Source organism: Bactrocera dorsalis, chromosome 5 (assembly GCF_023373825.1).
Source record: "Bactrocera dorsalis isolate Fly_Bdor chromosome 5, ASM2337382v1, whole genome shotgun sequence".
Classification (NCBI taxonomy): Eukaryota; Metazoa; Arthropoda; class Insecta; order Diptera; family Tephritidae; genus Bactrocera; species Bactrocera dorsalis.
In genome coordinates this window covers 39683730-39704888 of record NC_064307.1, presented here as the reverse complement: position 1 = coordinate 39704888, position 21159 = coordinate 39683730, and the positions used below count along the sequence as shown (strand labels likewise).

General features: G+C 37.6%; 1 protein-coding gene across 1 annotated transcript in view; it reads right to left on the bottom strand.

Moving 5' to 3' along the window:
• Window positions 1–4845: 4845 nt before the first annotated feature.
• Window positions 4846–21159, bottom strand: part of LOC105226495 (homeobox protein araucan) — a 52742-nt gene continuing 36428 nt past the window's right edge. Inside the window, 7 exon segments of the mRNA XM_011205388.3 lie at window positions 4846–5362; window positions 5505–5597; window positions 5690–6045; window positions 6047–6738; window positions 6741–7043; window positions 7199–7551; window positions 19113–19228. Of these exon segments, the coding sequence (XP_011203690.2) occupies window positions 5564–5597; window positions 5690–6045; window positions 6047–6738; window positions 6741–7043; window positions 7199–7551; window positions 19113–19228 (1854 nt within the window). The 3' untranslated portion in view covers window positions 4846–5362; window positions 5505–5563.

Below are 21159 nucleotides of genomic sequence, written 5' to 3'. Positions count from 1 at the left end.
TGTTATGCATGCCTCGCAGAGTATGGAAGTATCTTTGGTAATATGCATGTATGTATGTATGTTTGCATGTGCACATGTGTGTCCGTCTTACGCCTAAGAATTAAACAGTAGCAGTTGCAGATACTCAGCAGACATGTTGGCACATACAAGCTTTAAATCAAATAGTTGCTCGTGTATCTATATCTAAGGTCCGCAAATGTACCTATATATATACCTGTGTGTACATGTATGTACCTGTAAGTGTAAATATGGATCAGCGTCGACTAACTATCGCAAAATCTTGCGCCTTCACATGGCTATTATTTGCTCACGTGCTACAGCAAAGCTGCTTCCTTTCAAGCGTAGACTTTGGTAGCGGAATTTATAAGCATATACACATACATACATACGTCATGCATACATACAAGTACATTGTAAGCAAATATACACATGTATGTAACTATAAACATATATAAATCACACCATTGTTACTGTCATTGCTGTCACCGCCGCCATTGTCAATGTCATTTCCGTTACACCAAACTCTACACCCGCTCAGCATACAAACACTACCATACACCGCAACTGCACTTCTACACCACACTCTACGGCTGTATGTATTTCTGTGTCTGTATGTGTGCAAAATATCTCTGTTATTCGATTTGATTGCTTGAATTTTGAGCTTTAAAGTATTTTCGAGGTGATTTAATGCTGCTCAAGGCAATTCATTGTACCGCTAGTTAAGCCGTTCGGATTATGTTGATTTCTGATATTTATCGGCTCTAAAGTATTTCGTACATGCGTCTTATTGAGCAAATGTGTATGCTTGCATAAGTACAGCAACATTCATAATCCTCTATGCAGTAAATATTTGTAGTCTCTAAGTAGTTTTGTATGATCGCAAAGCCTTTGAATTGCTGTCTTAGGTGTGGCTCCTAAGCAACTCTAATGCAAATTTGTGCCGAACAAGTTTTGGGTTCATAAAATAGCGATTAGGTGTTATTTACTTAGCTCGTGCGGATAAATTTCAGTAGCCAGCAAAGCGAGCAGATAAATTGTGTTTGCATAAAATTAATTTAATAATATTTATATAAGAGTTTCTGATTTGTTGATTAACGACTCGTGTGATTTATAACACGCTACAAAGTCAAAGAGATTTCAGACAAGTATTTATTGAGTGGTTTCAATTTATTTATAGGCCTTCACCATGTAAGATTGTGATAAAATAATTAAAAAAAAATATATATTTTTTGCAAATATGTAATTGATTAAAGATTATTCAACGTATTATTCGTATTTTAAAAATTTCTGCATAATATATTTTTAATTAATTTCAAGAATGGCTTAAAGGAAATTGTTGCTATTGAAAATAGATGACTTTTTGTCATTTTCATGACTGAGTTTATAATTCATAAATGAAGTTTTATAACAATTCATATCCTTATATATATAATAAAATTTTTATATCCTGGACAATATATATGTATTATGACAACCAATAGGAAAAGTCGGACACTTTATAAATTTTATATATAAACAGTTAGCGTGACGAGCTATAGTGATGATCGTCTGTATATTTATCTAGTCCCTCAGCTGTTGAGATATTGTCCTGAAAATTTTCACATATTATTTTTTCACCAAGAAGCCGTTCCTTTATCGGAACCGCCGACATCGAACCACTAAAGCATATATGTAGCTTTCATTCAGACTGACCCATCGAAATCTAGACACATTTTTTTAGATTTTAGGCTAAAAAAATGGACTTGCGAAGAGTATAGTAGTTTCAGTACAGCTGAATATAACGTTTTCTATTGTTTCAAAATAAAATGATTTTATTATTCAACATAGTTTTCATACAAAGCAGTTATATTACCTACCACGCGCACTTCCCATGAACAAAATTTTAAATTCCATCTGATTCTTTTCTTTCGAGTGTACAAATCAAGAAACAATTAATATAATAATGTACGAATGATGCTTTTAGAGTTTGCCACCTTATGTCTAGGCAAAACGGTTCAAGCCAGCAGGTACGAAATATTTCGAATCAGGTACTTATAATAGACTTTTTACCTATAATGTTGGCCAATGTGTCAGATTTTTAATTAAAATTCAGAGAGAATCTTTTCCTGACAATAGTAATTCTGTGTATCAAAAATAGGTTGAATCGTGTCAATACTTCCATTAGCCCCATATATGTAACTAACACAAAGATTTTCGAACTTCTGTGGACTTAATACCGCATATATCGGCCAATACGTGAGTTATCTTAATGAAATTGAGAGAAAATGATTACTTATAACGGTGCACATTTGTGCTTAGTATGAATAAAAGCAGGTGAAAACTCGTCCTAGACCCCATATAACTAATAGGACTTATGTACCTGAAGGTGCTTTCCTGGCTGTAATCCTATAATATTATTATCCTATTTTAGTAATCATATGGATTCCACGGAATTTTCTTCCATTTTCGTATCAACGATATTTTTGACAAAAAAGTTGTTCAATAAAACGCGAACTTCATTTTCATCAACCTTTTTTTCTTATCATATCTTTGCTACCTATTACTCCGCGGCTGTGGAATTTTCATTCGTTTATTTTTAAGTCTAGGTACAGCTGTGAAACCTACGGATGGAGATGCTACTTACTTTTCAGCCTGGCGGGAAATCATGTTGTCAAACATAGAAGAATTGATAAGTTTTTTAAAAAATAAATATCCCTAATAACTATATGTAATACATATGTACATATTATGTATTACTAAATCGAAAACGTCACCAGCACTGTTCGCATCCAACGGAGAAGATTATGCTACTTCCTTCTTGCCACGTTGTTTGATAGAAACAACCTCCAAGTCAAATTAAGGTTACTTCATAAAGATGAAAGTGCTTTTATCTAGTCTTGATTTTGATTGATTAGTATAAATGGCACTTATACAAGGTGCTTTCCAAAGTAAACAGGATTTAAAAAAAAAAACTGAACAAATGGTTTTTTCGGCAAAATCAATTTATTTTATTCAAAATAGTCTCCTTCTGCTTCCATACAGCTTTTTGCACGGTCCAAAAGCATGTCGAACGAGTGTTTTAGCTCGTTGGCCAGTATGCCGGTGCAAGCCTTTTGAATGGCTCTACGCCTGCATAACGCTTTCCTTTCATGGGCAAATGCATTTTTCCGAAAAGGAAGAAGTCGCATGGTGCCATATTAGGTGAATACGGGGAGTGGTTAATGGTTAAAATATGATTTTTTATCAAATAAACGGTCACAAGCGTCGATCGATGAGACGATTCTGAGCAATTTTTGGTCGTCTACCATTTTGTGCGGAACAAACCGTGCACACACCTTTCGTAAGCCCAAATGTTCGGTCAAAATTCGATAAATCGATGTTTTGGAGATATTCAATTCTATTCCCATGAATTTCAATGATGATTTCGGCTGATTTTTGATGAAATCATACTAATTCATACTTTTTTAGGCTCCACTTACCAAAGACGAGTATTTCCATCGGTCTTTTTGACTTATTAATTTGATTTACCATTTCACAATAAACAGACTCTGAAAGAACGTTTCAAAGTCGTGTAAATGTATTACCAGTATAATAATTCGGTTTCGCTCCACGTTTATTCTAGTCACTATTGTGCCTCTTCCAAGAAGCCATACAGTTCGCATCGAGTATGCTATTGCTGCTGTGGAGAAAAGTGTCGGAGACGGCCTGAATGAGTCATTTCGTTCCGCACAATTGGAGCTGTATTCATCCACTTTCTGAAAGATTTTTTGAAAAGATCTTGTTTTGCGAGCTTACAAAAAAGGAACTCGTAAAATATTTAAATGGGTACAAAATGAGATGGGCGCCGATCCCGATTAGCTCGAGAAAGTTTTGTTCAGCGATGAACACTCACTTTTCGTTGAATAGATAATAGGTACGTATAAGCAAAATTGTAACTATCATTTGGAGTGACGATTACTTAAAAGTCATTGTTGAGACGCCTTTAGATTCTAAAAAAGAGAATTCAAGAATACAGAGAAATCATTGGTCCATATTTCTTCAGGCAAGATCATACTATTTAACACCACTTTTTTTTGTGAAGTTATGTGAATGCGCTTGTCTCGCAAAAAAATTCAAGACGATTAACGCCTTAGAAGAGAATATTCGGCGCGTTTTGCTGGCATATGGTTTAAATTGCTGCAAAAAGTGGTGGAATATTGGAGCTTTCAGCTAGAAATTATTCAAGCCGCGGCTGATCACTTAATTGAAATAATTTTTGAGGCATATAAGCAAGCACCTAACCTTACAGTTATGAAAAGTATATTCATTAAATTACATACGTTTTATTTCTTCCTGAAAAACACATGTCTAAAAAATATCATTTACTTTACCGAAAATATTTGCTTATTTATTATTTCAAGTAAATCCACCACCAAGAGATGACTATTAAATACCGCACTAATATTGGAAGATCTTGATTTGGTATACCATTACTTCCGATGCCACCCAAAACAGGCCTCAAACTTGGCACAAATTCACTGTCTAACCGATTTAACTGAAGCAAAAAGTAATCAGACTTTGGCCAAAACTATCATCTCTGATACAGGAAGCAAAAGAGCCAAAAGTAAAGTTGATATTCTCTCCGAACATTTTCTTCAAAGTATTTTTCTAAAAGCGTTTTCGAAAATGGTATGTAATGGGCTGTAATGGTAAACTAACAGCCTTGTTGTCTCATATTACTAGTAATTCTTAACCTCGACTTTTAAAAACCAAAACATCAGTGATAACTGTTGAATTCTTGGCAGTACCAGAAATCGTGTTGAATGTTTGCAGCTCAATACTCACCCCTCCTTAATAATGCATTTTAAATGAAAGAGACGATTTCTTGTATTTTCATAATTTTATTTCCAATGGATTTTATTATAATGTATTAAATATTAAATTAAGTTAAATTTTATTAAATATTGTTACGTGTGTATGTATGTATTTGTAATGTATATTTGCACAATGTGTATGGGTGTATGTAGTGCTAGTACAATACGGATTACACTCAAAAAGTAAACTAACAAGTTGTCAGTAGTTTATCACAGTCGAAAATTTTACTTAACGCTTACATATGTATTTATTTCGAAATTTATTAATACAAGGATAATGTTTATATTTTTCACTTTTCAATTTGCTGTTAAATGTTTGCATGATTTAGGAGCTTAACTAGCTTTACACTTATTATTTACTAAATGTAACTCGATTAGTAATTTATTTTCATAAATTTCATATGCTCAAAATTATAACAGTTTATTAATAGATCTGAGTAAATTTAAATAATTTTTACTGAATTTTTGATATATTTTTCAGTTGAATTATATTTGCACAATGTCCCAGATGTTAGAAGTGGAGGAAAAGTCTGCAAGAAGAGCGAATAAAAGTGTAAAAAATATATTAAAGTTATTTTTATTACTTTTTCTAATTTTTAAAATATTTTAAATATTTTTAAAATATTTTAAATATTTTATAAATATTTATAATGAACTGTTTTGAACATTTACCTTGCTATTAGCAAAGCTCAAGGGTCAAGCCATGATTTGTCTACCGAATGTGACGGCGCTTAAACTGGCGATACAAACCCAGCGAGTTGTTGGCTGCCGAAAGAGAATACATAAATATATTGTATTTACAGTTTTAGCCAAGATGGCGAAAAATTCTGGTACACTTTGAACACCCCAACACCTACCTCTTATATGCCGCCTTGTATGGCGAATCATGCGGCTGCGAACGTGGTGAATCCGTTGAGCTGCAACTGCTCGAACCGCTCGAGCTCTCGTCGCGTGGCGAGTACTCGTCGAAACGCGTCGAATAGTTCATGGCATAACCATGCATGCCATTAGCTGAACCGTACGCTGAGCCCGCGATCATGCCTATACCATTGCCACCGGCATGGCCATTACTGCGACAAGTAGCGATCGTAGGGATTTGCGAAGCGGTAAGCAAAAGGTTCGCTGCCGCGCTCTGCAGCTTCATATTCGGCGGAGTTTGGGGTGGAGTATCGGGTTGGGCTTCGGGAAACCCCATCCCCCGCTGAGCCGCTCCGTACGGATGGTGTGGTGCGCTGGTGTTGCTGTTGTTGTTGTGGCTCGGGCGCATGTGTGTTGACGCTGGATGCGACGCTGCCGATGCTGCCGCCGACTGAGCCGTAGTATTTGGCGTGATACGCGTGCTGATAGGGATGATATTGGTACCGTTGTTGTTGTTGTTGTTGCTGCTGCCGTTGATAATGTTGCTGCTGTTGTGTGGCAGATTGGAGTTGTTGTTGCTGCTGCTGCTGTTGTTGTTGTATGGGGTATTGTTCGTAGTATGTAGCTGCTGCATTGTAGCCCCTAGAAAACCCCCGTAAGCTGTGGTAGGCGGCGCCCGCGAGAAGGCTGTGCCGGCGCCGTAATTGCTCATCATCATATGTGTTGCCGGTGGTGGTGGTGCCCCCAGCGCTGATTGCTGTTGCATCTGTTGTTGATGCGGCGGCGGCGGCGGCAACTGCTGCTGCTGCTGCGGCTGCTGTGACAATCCCATATGGTTGCCCATACCGCTGCTGTTCATGTGTGCCTGCTGCATTGGATGTTGAAGCTGTTGTTGCTGCTGATGCTGCTGCTGCTGCTGAGTCTGGCCCATATATGCTGCCGCTTGTGCTGGCGGTGGTGTCTTGCAGGCGACTGTGTCGGCCAAACTCCAGATTTTGGGCTTGCTTGCTGGAATCGGCACGCCACAGTCCCGGCTCAGCTGGTTTTTTGGATCACTACCATCATGTTTGTTTATGTTATTGTTATTATTGCTGCTAGGCATGCCACCGGTCGGATAGCCGCTAGCTGCCAGTAGTGCCTGCTGATGCTGATAGTAAGCGGGGTGTTGGTGATGGTAGGGATGGTAGCTGTGTGGATGGTTTGATGTGCCATCGGAACCATGGTAGACCGCGCTCGGAGCACTACCAACGCTGGCACCTGCAAAACCGATGCCTTGATTACGAAGTTCATTCGTGTGTGAACCTAAGGATTTTGACTCATCATCCTGCAGTTCATCGTCGTCTTTTTCAAGCTCTAAGGCGAGTTAGAAATAAAGTAAAGTAAAAATTAGCTTTCTGAAAGCTTATGGTTCAAACAATTAATGGCTCAAAGTGTTTACTGAAACTTCGCAGACACTTGTGATAATAATAAATACAATGTCTACTTTATTAATCTATATATTCTCCTACCTTTTCGCTGTCCGCCGCCAATACTGCCACTATGCATGCCATGTGATATCTTCTCACTTTCCAATTCATCCTTCTCCTTCTCTTCATCAGAAACCATCGCTTCATCATCGTCATCTGTGCGATTCTTTGGTTCCCAAGTCATCTTATTTTCCTTCTTAAGACGTCGTCGGGCGTTCGCAAACCATGTGGAGACCTGTGTCAGCGTCATCTTTGTAATGATGGCCAACATAATCTTCTCACCTTTGGTTGGGTAGGGATTCTTTTTATGTTCATTCAGCCAAGCCTTGAGTGTGGCTGTAGACTCACGTGTGGCATTTTTACGACGTGCAGCCAAATCGTAACTAGGGCCATAACTAAAATACAATGAATATACATATAGATATTTAATAAAATTTAACAAAAATTGGTGATTTTACCAAAAATAATATAAAACAAAAAAAAAAAAAAAACGTTAGCAACCGGTTCCACTGAAACTACACTACCCTCCATATATATAATAGATTCCTGACAAGTACTTGACTCCGATCGTTCAGTTTGAATGCCAGCTATATGCTATAGTGATATGTTCTGAATAAATACATATAGAACCTTCGCGCATAGCTCAGTGGGTAATGATGTTGAGCAAACACCAACTTCATGACCGACTTTTCAACGGGAAAGAAGATTAAAAGTAAAACATAGAAAAATATGGCTGGCGTAAGGGTATATTTCACGGATCTCGAAATGGACGATTGAGTTGTTGCGGAATATACTGTCCACATTAGCCATAAGACAGTATTTTAAGTTGCCAGACTGTAGTATATTTCAAGCTGAGGTCTTTTGCTACTAAAGCACATGCAAAGCACCTGCAGCAATCTAGAGTCAACATTTACGTAGCCAGCCTACCAGCAATCAAGACAGTAAACCGCGTATCGCAAATCGGACAGAAGTGTCTTGGGAAGTAGGGCGAAAGTGGAAAAGTGTCGGCAGAAGCAAGCACCTTCACAATGAAAATAGTGGACCAAATTGGCCAAGAATGGTGTAAAGGCTAACATCCAAAAACGTGATCGTCATTGGGAAACCCAATCATTGTCTATACGACGAACTCGTCAGAACGTAAAGAAAATTCAAAACCGATGGAATGAGCTACCTGAATGCAAAACTGCAAAAACAGTAGATTGGAAGTGTACACAATACTATTAACCCTTAATAGAACACTATAGAAACATGATGGGAAAACTAAGAGGTCACTGTCCCGCAAGATTGGGCTGATAGATCGAGAAGACTACAAGAAATGTCTAGAACAAGGCACCAGGGAAACAATGGAACATCTTATTGGCAAGACTACGCTGCAAGCATCTGGGATCCCAATGGTATGATATACTTGAGGAAGTATCGATAGTGAGGGACCGCTGAATCTGTTAAAATTCGCGTCAAGCGCAGGCTTCCTGAAGGACCTGGCAACTTCACTTCAATTCATCTGGTATCGCAACAGCACCCAAACTGGTCTGTGCGTGGCTTATTAGCCTACCAGATTAAACTAACTTAACCTTGATATATATACATATAAAGGGTGATTTTTTAAGAGCTTGATAATTTCTTTGCATAAAAATTGAAGAAATCTCTTCATTTATGAAACGTTAGATTGTTCATGACATTTCCACAAGCATTTAAATCGTTTGACCGCGGCTGCGTTATGGTCCATCGGAAACTAATTTTGTGACAGGTTTTTTCAAAGCGCTTTTTAAACTGTAAGAGTCTTATGATTCAATTTTTTTAAAGTTTATACATAGTTGCTGGCTTATATATGTAGACTTTAGACTCTGACGTAGCCCCACAAAAAATAGTCTAAAGGCGTTAAATCGCATGATCTTGGTGCCAATCTGACGGGTCCATTTCCGTTGGATGAATTGTTGTCCGACAGTTTTCCTCAAACATCACTAGAATCGTTTTGCCATTTAATCTAGCGCCAATTGTTTTGATTTACAATGTCAAAATTCAGTTCTCGGCAACAAAATTGGAATTAGCGATCGCCATTCACCGTAACATTGCGTCCACCAGATCATTTCATAACGGTCCCAATGATTCGACGTACAAATCCACGACAAGAGTGCATTTTTCGGGATGCATGGGCAAAAATCTTTGTACGGCTATGGTTGCCCACCCCAAATGCGCAATTTGCTTATTTACGTAGCCATTCAACCAGAAATGGCCGACGCATCGCTCAAAGACGAATTTGTCGGAAGGTGTCCAAAACAGCCGTTGTGCCAGAACCCGAACATCTGATTTTGGTAACGTAAATTCAATGATTTGCAAGCCGTTTCTCGTTAGTAATACCTTTCATGATGAAAAGCATACTGAGCATCTTTCTCTTTGACACCATTCTCCCACGTGATCTGTCAAATACTAATGCATGAACACCTGGCCGTAAAAAAATGTTATGTTCTCGTTGAAGATACCGCTTCAATTTGGACAAGTTGCTTTCAAAAAGGCGTGTGGATTGCATGTAAAGCTTCATACTATAGCTGAAACTGATATTAGCCGCCTCGCGGTGCTTCATAGGTTAAAAGACGTTTATAAGATCGTAAGGGTCTTATGATTGAGTTTTTTAGGAGTTTATAGGTATCATGGAGCGGCGTTCTAACGGTCGAAGTGAAAATTCTTCTCGCGTCGAGCTTTTAACATAACCACGAAAAAAAAAAAAATTCCTTCGTTGATAAATTGCTTCCTTTGACATTATTAGGCCGAAATATCTAAAGAAAAAAATTTTCTCGTACAATAATTAAATTCGACAGTATTTGTACGGCATCTAATTGCCGACTTCGCTGGCCATGTGATATCAGCGGCGTACTGACAAAGGGGCAGCTTCTTTTGGAGAAAGGACGAATGTGTAAAATTTTTCAGTTAGTTATCTCAAAAACTGAGGGTCTAGTTCGAGTATATACCGACAAACCCATGTTCAAGGTTTTAAATTTGTCTCCTTTAATAATAGCAGTTCCTAAAATTAGGAGTTGTACGAAAAGGTTGTATGCAATGTAGACCTTTTCCATAAATCGATATTCAGATATTAACATTAGAAAATAAAATTGGTGCAAATGATCTTGAATAGGGAAATATGATTTTAAATTAATTTTGGAAGTTGAGATTAAACTTATCCCGAAAAATATCAGCTGTTGTTTCGCCTTCACTTTACACCCTTTTAGGCGATTACATCCTGCAACTAATTGTAATAGTCATAAAATTCACAAGCCTCCAGCGTCTTTAAGGATTCGAGGAAAGCAATCATATAATAGTAAATTTTTCATACCACGATATGGTCGCTTGGTACTAAAAATCTTCTCCTAGGCTTTTCGTGAAGTCATGGATACCTAATACAAATTGAGAAGATGTGGAATTGCATATCGAGACTCGTCACACATTACTTAGATTATGTTCTCATTTACCAAGACCTGAACCTGCTTATATTCGTAAGTTCTTTCCAGAAACTTGCTGACTAAACTGCATACAGCTTTTCCGCCTTCCTATTCTAACAAAAAATATAGACACGAACTAACTGTTACAACAATAATAAACAAGTTGATTTGAAACCTAAGGACGAGCTAATATTTTTTTAAATTAAGCACTAAGGTCACTGAAATCCATTTTTGTAGTGTGGATAATCATCAAGTTTCGTGTCAGATATAACCGTGAAATAGAGGTCAATTTTTGTAAAACTAATTTGCCAGTCCATATCAAGTCATCAAAACAAAGTTATGAAAATTTTTAAAAACATTTACTTCTTAATAATATTAATATTTGCCACAAAAATATTCTTTTATTTAATGTTGATAATAAAAAATTTCCTTCCTTTTTCACGCTGCAGTAAAATCGCGAGCGAAAAAAAGTTCTTCGCTTACACAGCGAAATTACGAACTTATGTCTGCAAAGTGCGAAAAAATATCCTGCGGCCAAAAAAAGGAAAATATTCAACTATCGACATAAAGGGAAAACGATTTAAAGCGAGGAAAACGAGAGAACGTGTAGATGTTGCAATGGCGCAGTAAAGCGCCAACATATCCTATAATCCGCGCGCAGTAAACGCAGCAGGAGTGGAGAGAGGGAGTTACAAGAAAACACACACTTACAACCGCGTTGAGGAGTCCTTTAGCACGCTGCGCACGCACCAAACGCTGCGTCAAGCGGTGGCAACACCAACGACAGCGCCAAAGCCAAGCATGCAACGCCACAGCAACAGAAAACTTAAAAAAGAATCAAGAAAAGTAGAGTATAGTTCAACATGTTGAAGACTACACACAGCGCTTTACTCAGCGCCGCACTGTTGCAGCATGCCACATATTCAGCGCTTTTCGCAATGGATTATCGGCGCGTACCAAGCGTAGTGTAGATTTTGCTAGGGTAGCGCGTATTGTTGCATATTTTGTATGCATGCGGCACCTTGTAACGTGCAGCGCTATGGCATGCGCGGCATGCAACGTGCCACCATGCCACAATAGCACGTTGGCTAACGTGATTTTTTCTATCTTTCAGTGTGCGCGGCTTTCACTGCCTTAGCAAGCACATACTTTTATATCTTCGTTGTGTTTTTTTGTTTTTATTTTTGTGGGATTTTTATGGTGCCGCAAGAATCAACAGCTTGTGCGGTGAATTTTACAACCAACTACTCGCAAGTACCACTTCAGACGCAGCTCGTGCAACTGTTTTGCGTCCACCAACGGTTAGCCGCTTTATAGCCACTGGCCGGCAGCCAAGGCTGCTGCGAGCCATGTGCCATGTATTTACGTCGGCGGATGCACCATTTTTTCGCCACCGCTCGCTTACTTTCTTTTTTATGAGACGGCGTGTTGTTTTTTCTTTGCTTTTATTGTTGTAAAAAAGCTTTGATTTTTATATTTGTTGCTGGCGTTTGCTTGCACTGTCTGCCTCTTGGTAAATCCCATTGAGGGCTCATTTGGTGAGTGCTACTCAATGCCACTTTTAGTTACAGCTAGTGTTGTTGTTGCACTCGACTTATGACGCCTCGGTCTCTATGCATTTTTTCGCTTCGCTTTTTCTTTTTTACTATTTTGCAATAATGGTTTGCGCATTTTTATATTTTTTTCGTCGTTGTGAATATTTTTACGGCAGGATATTGGTCAAATGCATACAGCTGTGAAAGTTTTACATTTAGTTAGTTTAGTTTATTTGCTGATTTCGTTAAAGCAACATTTCCCGCTCCTGATTTTACTTGCATACTAACCATGAACTTATGTACTCGCTTTGTTTTTGGTTTGGTGTAGTACTTTTATTACATTTACGGCATTTTATTTTTACCGTTACTTCATTATTGTATACTCTTTAATGTCTTAGTACAATTTTCCAAAGTTTCTTTTGCTTATCAGCTTAGTGCGCTTCCGTCTAACGATGCTATTTTAAAATGGTTTTGGAATGGATTTTTATTTCGAATTATTTGCTTTAAGGTTATGTCAAAGGGATCTTCAGAGATTTTTAAAATTAAATATTAAGGTTATATAGAAAATTCCACAAGACTCATTAAATTCATAAGGAATTTTGTATACAAGCCCTTCAACTATTTCATAAGCGAATATTTACATCCAAAGGTATATGAAGCAGAATGGATCCATCCAATCCGAGAAACTGCTATCACAACCGGCAGGCGAACGATATTTTACTCGACTTGCGCTCATGCGCTTTAAGAGCACTTATCAGCAACTCGGTTAGGGGAAATATGGGACGACATTGCAGGCCCCCTACTTATAGCTGCAAGCAAAACCAATGGTTTTCGAAAGAGGAAAAAGAACAGCTGGTACGATAAGGAGTGCCGTGCCGCCTTGGAGAGAAAACAATCCATCGACCAAAATACGTGCCGATGGGATAGACACCGAGAGTTGAAGAGGGAAGGGAGGCGCATTTGCGAGCAGAAGAAGAGAGAGACCGAAATAATTGGAGCTGCAGGTCTGAATAGAGAAGGTAGAATCCACTCTACTAGAGTGTACAAATGCTGGCAACAATATCATTGGTCATAACAACTGCGCCGTTAGTCCTGCTTTCTCCAGGTTGGACACAGAAGCGAATATCTCCTGTTACAAACAAACAGTTTTCGCACTCGCGTCTTGGGCCCCACGTCACTGTTGGCTGTTAAATTTATCAAAATCTGCGGTTCATGACATTGTGACATGTGTGGACGAAGATAGTCCAAAAAGGGCTTACTGACCTCGGCTTACACCGTCTTTCTTGTGAACAGCTACCTAACCAAGGCCGGCATCCCAACGCTTCCGCAGGCGCCCTACACCCCAGATGTGGTCGTGAAAAGACCGCTGAAAGGCAAGCAGTTTGAGACGACAGAGAAGATCCAAGCAGCATGCACCTCGGCTCTCAAGGCTATTTCGGAGAATGCATTCCGTGACACACTCTAAGTTGTTTGGTTTTAAAAGTAATTCATACATGGCTCTTGAGATGTAGTCAACACTCACGACGTATACTTAAAGTTAATTTTTGTCAAATACTTCCAATAGCATTACCAAACCAATATATAAACTTTATCCTTCGTACAATTATGTACGCTTTTGCTAAAAGTAACAACCTTCGTCCACGTTTTGTCTAAATTTAAACAAAACTAAATGCTTGTATGTCGTAATTGTGACAATGCTACAACGAAAGTACAGTTAATACACGAAATTGGTAAACAAATGTAGCGTTGACGCGCCTCAACGCCTTAGGCTTTTACCAACATTTGTCCACATTACCACGAATTCACCGCCCACAATCGACAAACGGACAAACACACACAGCTAAACACAAGCGTTTATATAACGAACGAACCTCAAAGTGTGGTAATTTTGAAACATGAATTCTGCATTCACCGCCATGGCCGCACAAAACATGCGCTTTAAGCGTGTAAAATTGGCCGAAAATGTGTGGTTCCATTATATTGGCCGAGTGAGGTTGAATGCGTGCGCTCCCACACACACACACACACGCACACGTAGAGCTACAAGCTGCCTACGATTTGTTTTTGTGTTTGTTGGGCTTGTATTTGTTTGGCTTTTAATTATAGCAAATAGAAAATAAGCGCGCTAGACGAGTCTAAAAGCAACAGCAACAAATGATTGTATGTATATGTGTATATAGAAAAGCTTGCAAGTATGTTGCCACCAGCGGGTAACAGTAAAAATACAAATATCGAACAAAACTTGTAATCTTGTAAACAAATCAAATTCTTGTTCACACAACAGCGCCAACAAAAACAATAATTGTGCAGAAAACAAGAACTGTGTGCGCACAAAAAAGCGCAACCGCATAAAAAAGTGCCGTTAAAAATGTAGTAAAGCCACGATAACAACATCAGCAACAATAAAAACAACAACAAAAAACATCTCTAACTAATAATGACAACAAGCGCTGCAATTAAAGCGACTACAAGGCGGTAAGCAACGCTAAAGCAGCCAATTGGCCAGCCTTCAGCGCGCGCACGCCACCTAAAAGTGTCCACCGCGTCACGCAGCCACAGCGCGCCCAGGCATGCGCTCTAATTATCAATCGAAGCTATTATTTTGCGCTTTTTTGACGCGTTTAAAAATGTTGCGCTTTCAACGAAATTGCCTCCGCTGAGCAGCGATACCGGTGTCGGCGCTGGTGCCGGTTGGGAGGCGCAATAATTATTAGCGTTTGTTTTTATTGCTAATGCACTTTGCTTTCTCGACGACTACAAACAATTATTATCTGCGCCCAATAATTTACAACGCATACGAAAATATTTTTGCGCAAATAAAGTTGCACACGCGAAACCCGCAAAGCGGCGCACATTGGCTCGCCACGCCGCTGATAATGGCTGCCAGAGTGCCCGCTGGGCTACAACCCACTTTTGCCATTTTGTCAACGAGTTTTAGATGTCATAGTGGTCGGCAAGCCAAAACAAACATCGCCGAAGTCGCGTGTTCGCTATCGTTTTTTGAATGTACAGTGGTTTTGCTTTGAGTGAGTGTGATTAAAATGGTCTTTATTACTAAAAAAATAAATATTTTATGAAACTACTAAGAACATTAATAAAATCTTAAAGCCAAATTTTTGAATGAAAAGAAAAAAAGGTGCTCACGTAGTTTGTAGCAGCAAGAAGGAAACGTCGGAGCCCATATAATGAATACTCGCAGGACGAGCTGAATTGATATAGCCAGGTGGGTTTGATTGCCTGACATACTCGAACTAGTCTCTCAGAGATATCGATCTGATATTGTATTTTGCATACGTCTTATTTTCTTCAAGAAACTTCTCATTTATCGGGACTACCAATATCAGATCACTATAGCATGCAGCCACGACACAAACTGGACAGTCAAAATCAAGTTCCTTTGCGGAAAACTTCATATTTAATGAGTTGTCTTCACCAAATTTGGCAGCGATATTTATTCAAGGCAACGGTACAATTTTCGTACAAGTTTTTTAGATCGACTTAGACATACAGCTACCTTACAATATAATTAACCAAAAAAAAGTACCCAGAAATTGTAAATAAAATATTCATCAATATTTGTTTTGTCGCCTTGAAAGTAATCCCCACTAATTGTAATACACTTATGACAACGATTCTTCCAGTCCTCGAAACACTTTTCATAAGCACTCTTTGAGATGGCCTTGAGCTCCTTGAGAGAATGACGCTTTATCTCTTCGATCGACTGAAAATGGGTTTCACGGAACGGCAATTTCAGTTTAGTGAACAAGAAAAAAACAGACGGAGCCAAATGTGTTGAATACGGTGGATGATTGATGGTATTCAGTGCGTTTTTGGCTTAAATTCGATCACAATCGTGGTTCGATGCTGTGGTGCATTAACATCCTGCAAAATTCGTGAATTGTTCTTCCACAATTCCGGCCGTTTTCGACGGGTGTTCTCACGCAAATGCCTCATACGGCCAAATAGCACTCTTTATTGGCTGTCTGTTCCTCCGGAACGAATCTATTATGCAACAATAAGCATCACCTTGATTTTTGGACGGCTTTGGCTTGGTTTTTTGATTTCGGTTCGTTTTTTTCCTTCCATTCCGATGACTGTTGACTTGGTTGCATGTCAAACACATAAACTCATGTCTTAACGGCACTTGGAATTCTCTCCATAAATGTGGGGTCGGAATTCTTTTTGAAAAAATTCAGCTTTATCCGAACGTGTTTCCTAACCGAAATATCCACCAAAACTATTCGAACGGACTTATGAGAGATGTCGAGCTCTCTTGTCATCTCTCTAGTACTTTTCTGACGACTTTAAAACATCATATCACTTCATGAAAATATTTCATCAGTCGAAAAGGACGAAGGTCACCCAGAACTATCTTCAACGATCTGTCGACCGTCTCGACTGTAAGACTTTTTCAACATTTGCAACGATTCTGCACACGAAATTTGGTTAGAAATACAAAATTTGAGACAAACTCTTTTATGCGAAAATTTTATTCATTTGGGGTATTCACAATGTATCAAAGCATCGTAAAATCTTAAGTCATAAATTTTTATATATAGTTTAAAAAATGTGTTGTTGGATTGTATACTAAAATAAGTTTACGCAAATACAACTCTGAACGCTATGTTTTCGGATCGTTATAACTTATAACTTTATGAGACTATGTGAAACCCCTAATTGTAAAAATCGCTACGCACTACTGAGTTGAGCAACTGCTGTAAACAATCTGGTTGATAGACGCACTCATATATCATATTTGGCATAATAATTAAAGACAGTCTTACAAACTTAGTGAAATATATATTTTTCTGAAATAACATTGTCCCATTTAATTACAATTTGCGGTTGCGTTTTTTTTTTATACATTTTGATAATCAACTATACATTTTGACAACTTTGTATTCTTTTCATCCCTTAACTGGTCTCCATGAAGACCTAAGGAAATACATAGATGTCTAGCGGCGTGTAAAATGTTTCTAAAGTTAGCTCAAATCCTAGAACCGAAAACAAACTTTGCTATAGTAATAGATGAAAAAAGCCAAATCAGTCGAATATGGTGTAGAGGTGAGGAAATGATGGAAGAACTAAAAATTATTTTCCTAAAAATTATTTTCTGCGGAGAAATTTACACTGCAGCGTGGAGAAAAAAATCAAAATTATTAAAAAAAAAACTTAATCTTTCCAAATTTATCTGACAAAAATATCTAAAAAGGTCGTGTGAAAAATTCAAAACAATTGGGCTTCAAGAAAAATGCTTTAAAAGTTTTGGAAACCGAGTACAGTAACTTAAAAAATGCTTCTCCGAATGTTTGGAGAATATTCTAAACATGTGTACAATCGATATATGTGACCTGGTCTACAAAAAGGGAGCTAAGGGAAACAGCTGTTAAAAATAAACAACATCCAACAACCATCCGAATCAACTAAAAAGTGAAAATTGATTTTTTTGACACCTAAGCCTCCTTTCCGTAGACCAGGTCACATATATGTATATGTACTTGTATATGCAAAAAAAAATAGTAAAAAAAAAACAAATTTATATTACTTCATCTTTCACTTTTTGTTCTTTCTCCTTAACTTTCCAATAAAAATTGTTTACCTACATATATTATCCTATACGAAACACTGTAGCAAATTAGAGCTCTATATTTTATCTGCACTTTTTCAAAGCGTTTAATTGCTGATTTAATGGTCTATTGTTGTAATTTTATTGCAGTGCGGTTTGTCACAAAATATGGAGGAAAATATGGCGCACAAGCACGCACCAACACACATACAGCTACAACTATGCACACATATATACATACGGTTTTGTAAGTATGTCAGTTGAATTTCCGCTTTTGCACGCAAGCCCAGCGAATCGGAACCTTTTCCTCTGTCACACACGCAAGCAAAGTGCAGTGGAGCTTCGCTTGCTCCACACTCCGCGCCTGCATTCCGACAACACACTTACATTTCGCTCGCCCACCATGCCAACTGGGCTTGGCCAACTTGCCTGCATTTTGTTTATTTGTTTATACACATGTAAATGTTTATTTAGTTGTTGTTGTTGTTGCTGCTGTTGCCGTAGCGCACAGGCTTTTGTATGCAATTAAATGCGATTATTTCCGCCGCAATCATAAATAAATAATTTTGCGCCGCACACAGCAAAACAATTGAAAATTTCTCGTATCCAACAACAAATACAAGTCTGTATATTTGTATAAATGTGTATATTTCTATAAATGTTGTGTGAATGTATATATTTGTACGTATGTTTATGCGCTTTTTATGTCATCCATCTACGGTGACCCAGCTTTGGTGAATTGCGGCGCCGCGCTGCATTCAACAATTAAATTCAAATCAATTTTAAGTGCTACGCAAATCTTTTGCAATTAATTATGGGCCGTTAGGGCCGCTTGTTTGTTGTTTGTGTGCCACCGTTCCAAAACTTTGTCGCATTTCAATTGTTTTATTCTTTTTTTTTGTGTTTTGTGTTTAATGAGTGTGCGCCTGCTGGCTGCGGCCGCTCACTAATGACCGTCGAAGTGTCAGACTTTGCCATTCACTTATTTTTGTTAGTAATTTGCAGTTAATTGTGCTCAATTTATTATAATTTTCGCATTCATTGCGCGCGATTGCCGGTGATTTATTCGTGTTACGCGGTAAGTGATGAGTTTAAGGTTTTATTGCCACACAGTTTGAATTAAATAATAGGCTGATGGATGATTGAAGTTGAAGGGTTGTGATTTGGTGGTTTTACTTTGTAATAATAATTATTGTTTATTACAAATTTTCAATATATGTATATTCTCAATAAAAAAATACCAAAAAATATTTCGAAAATATTTTATTTTTATATATTTATTCTTATTTTCATCCCTATTATATATTATTAATATTTTATTTCCAATTTATTTTTTATATTTTGTCAGAACACTCATTAAAACCTTAATACAATTGCTCTTATATGAAAAAAAAATCATTTGTTAGCTTTTCTGTACTCACCCATAAGCGGACATCGGGTCGTATGAGTAATATCCGGTGGTTGGCTGCAGCCCAGCCGATGTCCAAGCAGTCATTTCTGTGCCAGTTGCTGAATCTTTCAATGCATATGGATTGCTCTGAAAATAAAACATTACAAATTTAAAAATATAAAGCTATTTTTGAATATATTGAGAAAGTTTTGTATAATGTGTGTAAGTATGTATATATATATATATATATATACAAGCATAAATCTACCTAAGCAAACAAGAAAGTGTGTACAGATATGATTTGTTCATAATTTAAAAATAAGCTAACGAATATTAAATGAAATAAGTTTATTTTTTTCACATTAAATAGTGATCATATTTATTCATATATCATGAATGCATGAGGCGAACCAAATCTAATCAACACATGAGTTGCGATATCCTTTCAGTCGCCAACTCAAAGATGATCAAAATAATATGTAAGAATCAGGAAAAACCTTATTTGATAATATAAAACATTAAAAAAGAGAATCGGTACAGAAGAATTTTCTTTAATCATAAGTGTTTGGAGGACAACGAGATGGATTCTGAACAGCCAACTATCACTGTCTAGACAAATTTCTGTTGAAGTCATTTCTTAAAATGCATAAATTGAAAGTCTATGAAGCAGAGAGAGATGCTAGTTTTTAGTAGTAAAATGTATGATAGTATATATGTATGTATGGCTGCTGCAATTTGAAAAATATATGACACAAGCGATATTCGACGCATTTGTTTTCAAAAATTTTCAAGTGATTTTTCCGCTTTTATATTCTCTTACGCGAAGAGCAGCTACCGCACCAATGGCATCACAGGCATACTGGTGAAGGTTTCTCATACAATCTATCCGTATGTAATAATTATAGAGGAATCACATTAATCAGTCTTCCATCAAAACTCACCAAACTTCTTCAAAACCGAACATAGGCCCATCTTGAAGGTTCGGTGAGGAAGCAACAAGCAGGCTTTCCTGCAAACAGATCGTATTCTAATCATTTAACCATACACTACGTTATACTGGAGCAAATAAATGGGTCTCAAACGAATATCTACATCTGTTTTGTGGACTTCAGCACCGCTTTTGATAGTATAGAACGCTTTCATAGCAGGATTTCGCTATACTATATTCAAAAGGTATACGATGAAAGCTCATATAGACCATCAAAACTAACTATATTGCTTTTAATTGCATAGTCTTATACAACAAATAGCTACCAGACTCAATTTATCCGAAAACTGTCGTAATACAGAGCCTAAGACAGCAGGTCTTTCTTATTGTTCTGCAGGATGTATTGAGCAAAGCGTTAATGGGCAAACACGCTGTGCCTTGGAAATTTCTGAAACATTTCGAAGAAATATTTTACGCAAATAATATTGCTCCCCTGGTAATAAAAAAGATCAGATTTGTAGAGAAATCTAAATAAACTTGACCAGTATGCTGGCGAGAGTGACCTAAACATTAACGTGAAGAAAACTCAATTCATCTTTAGCAACAATGGCAACGAATCTGTACAATTCGCTGTATACGTCAAAAAGATATCGCTCAAAACAGAATTCTGCAATTTTGGTAATAAAATTACCACCACTGAAGGATCTGCTGAAGACATTGGAAACTGCACAACCGGCAGCTAAAATAATCTGGTACTCTACTCGTTAAACTAACTCAGTCAGAACTAAACTTAGTACTTTTATACTGTTGCGAATCTTAGTCCTTAACAGGAACATTGATATGGAAAATGAAGTCTTTTGCAACCACGTAAGATTAATCTCAAGGATCTGGTGACCTTCATATCATGTCCAATCAGGATCTACTGGTAAAAATCAACGAATTACTTATAGAGCTGATAATCTAACGTAGACGGTTAGACTGGCTAGGACATAAACTATGTAAAAATACTGAGGTTTGTATAGCTGCTCCTTTTTGGAACTCACAATCCAAGAATTGCAGATATCCAAAAACTTAATGACGACGTATGGATGATGCCGACTAGAAAGACTATCATACTATCTGGATATGTTATCACAACTCACACAACCCA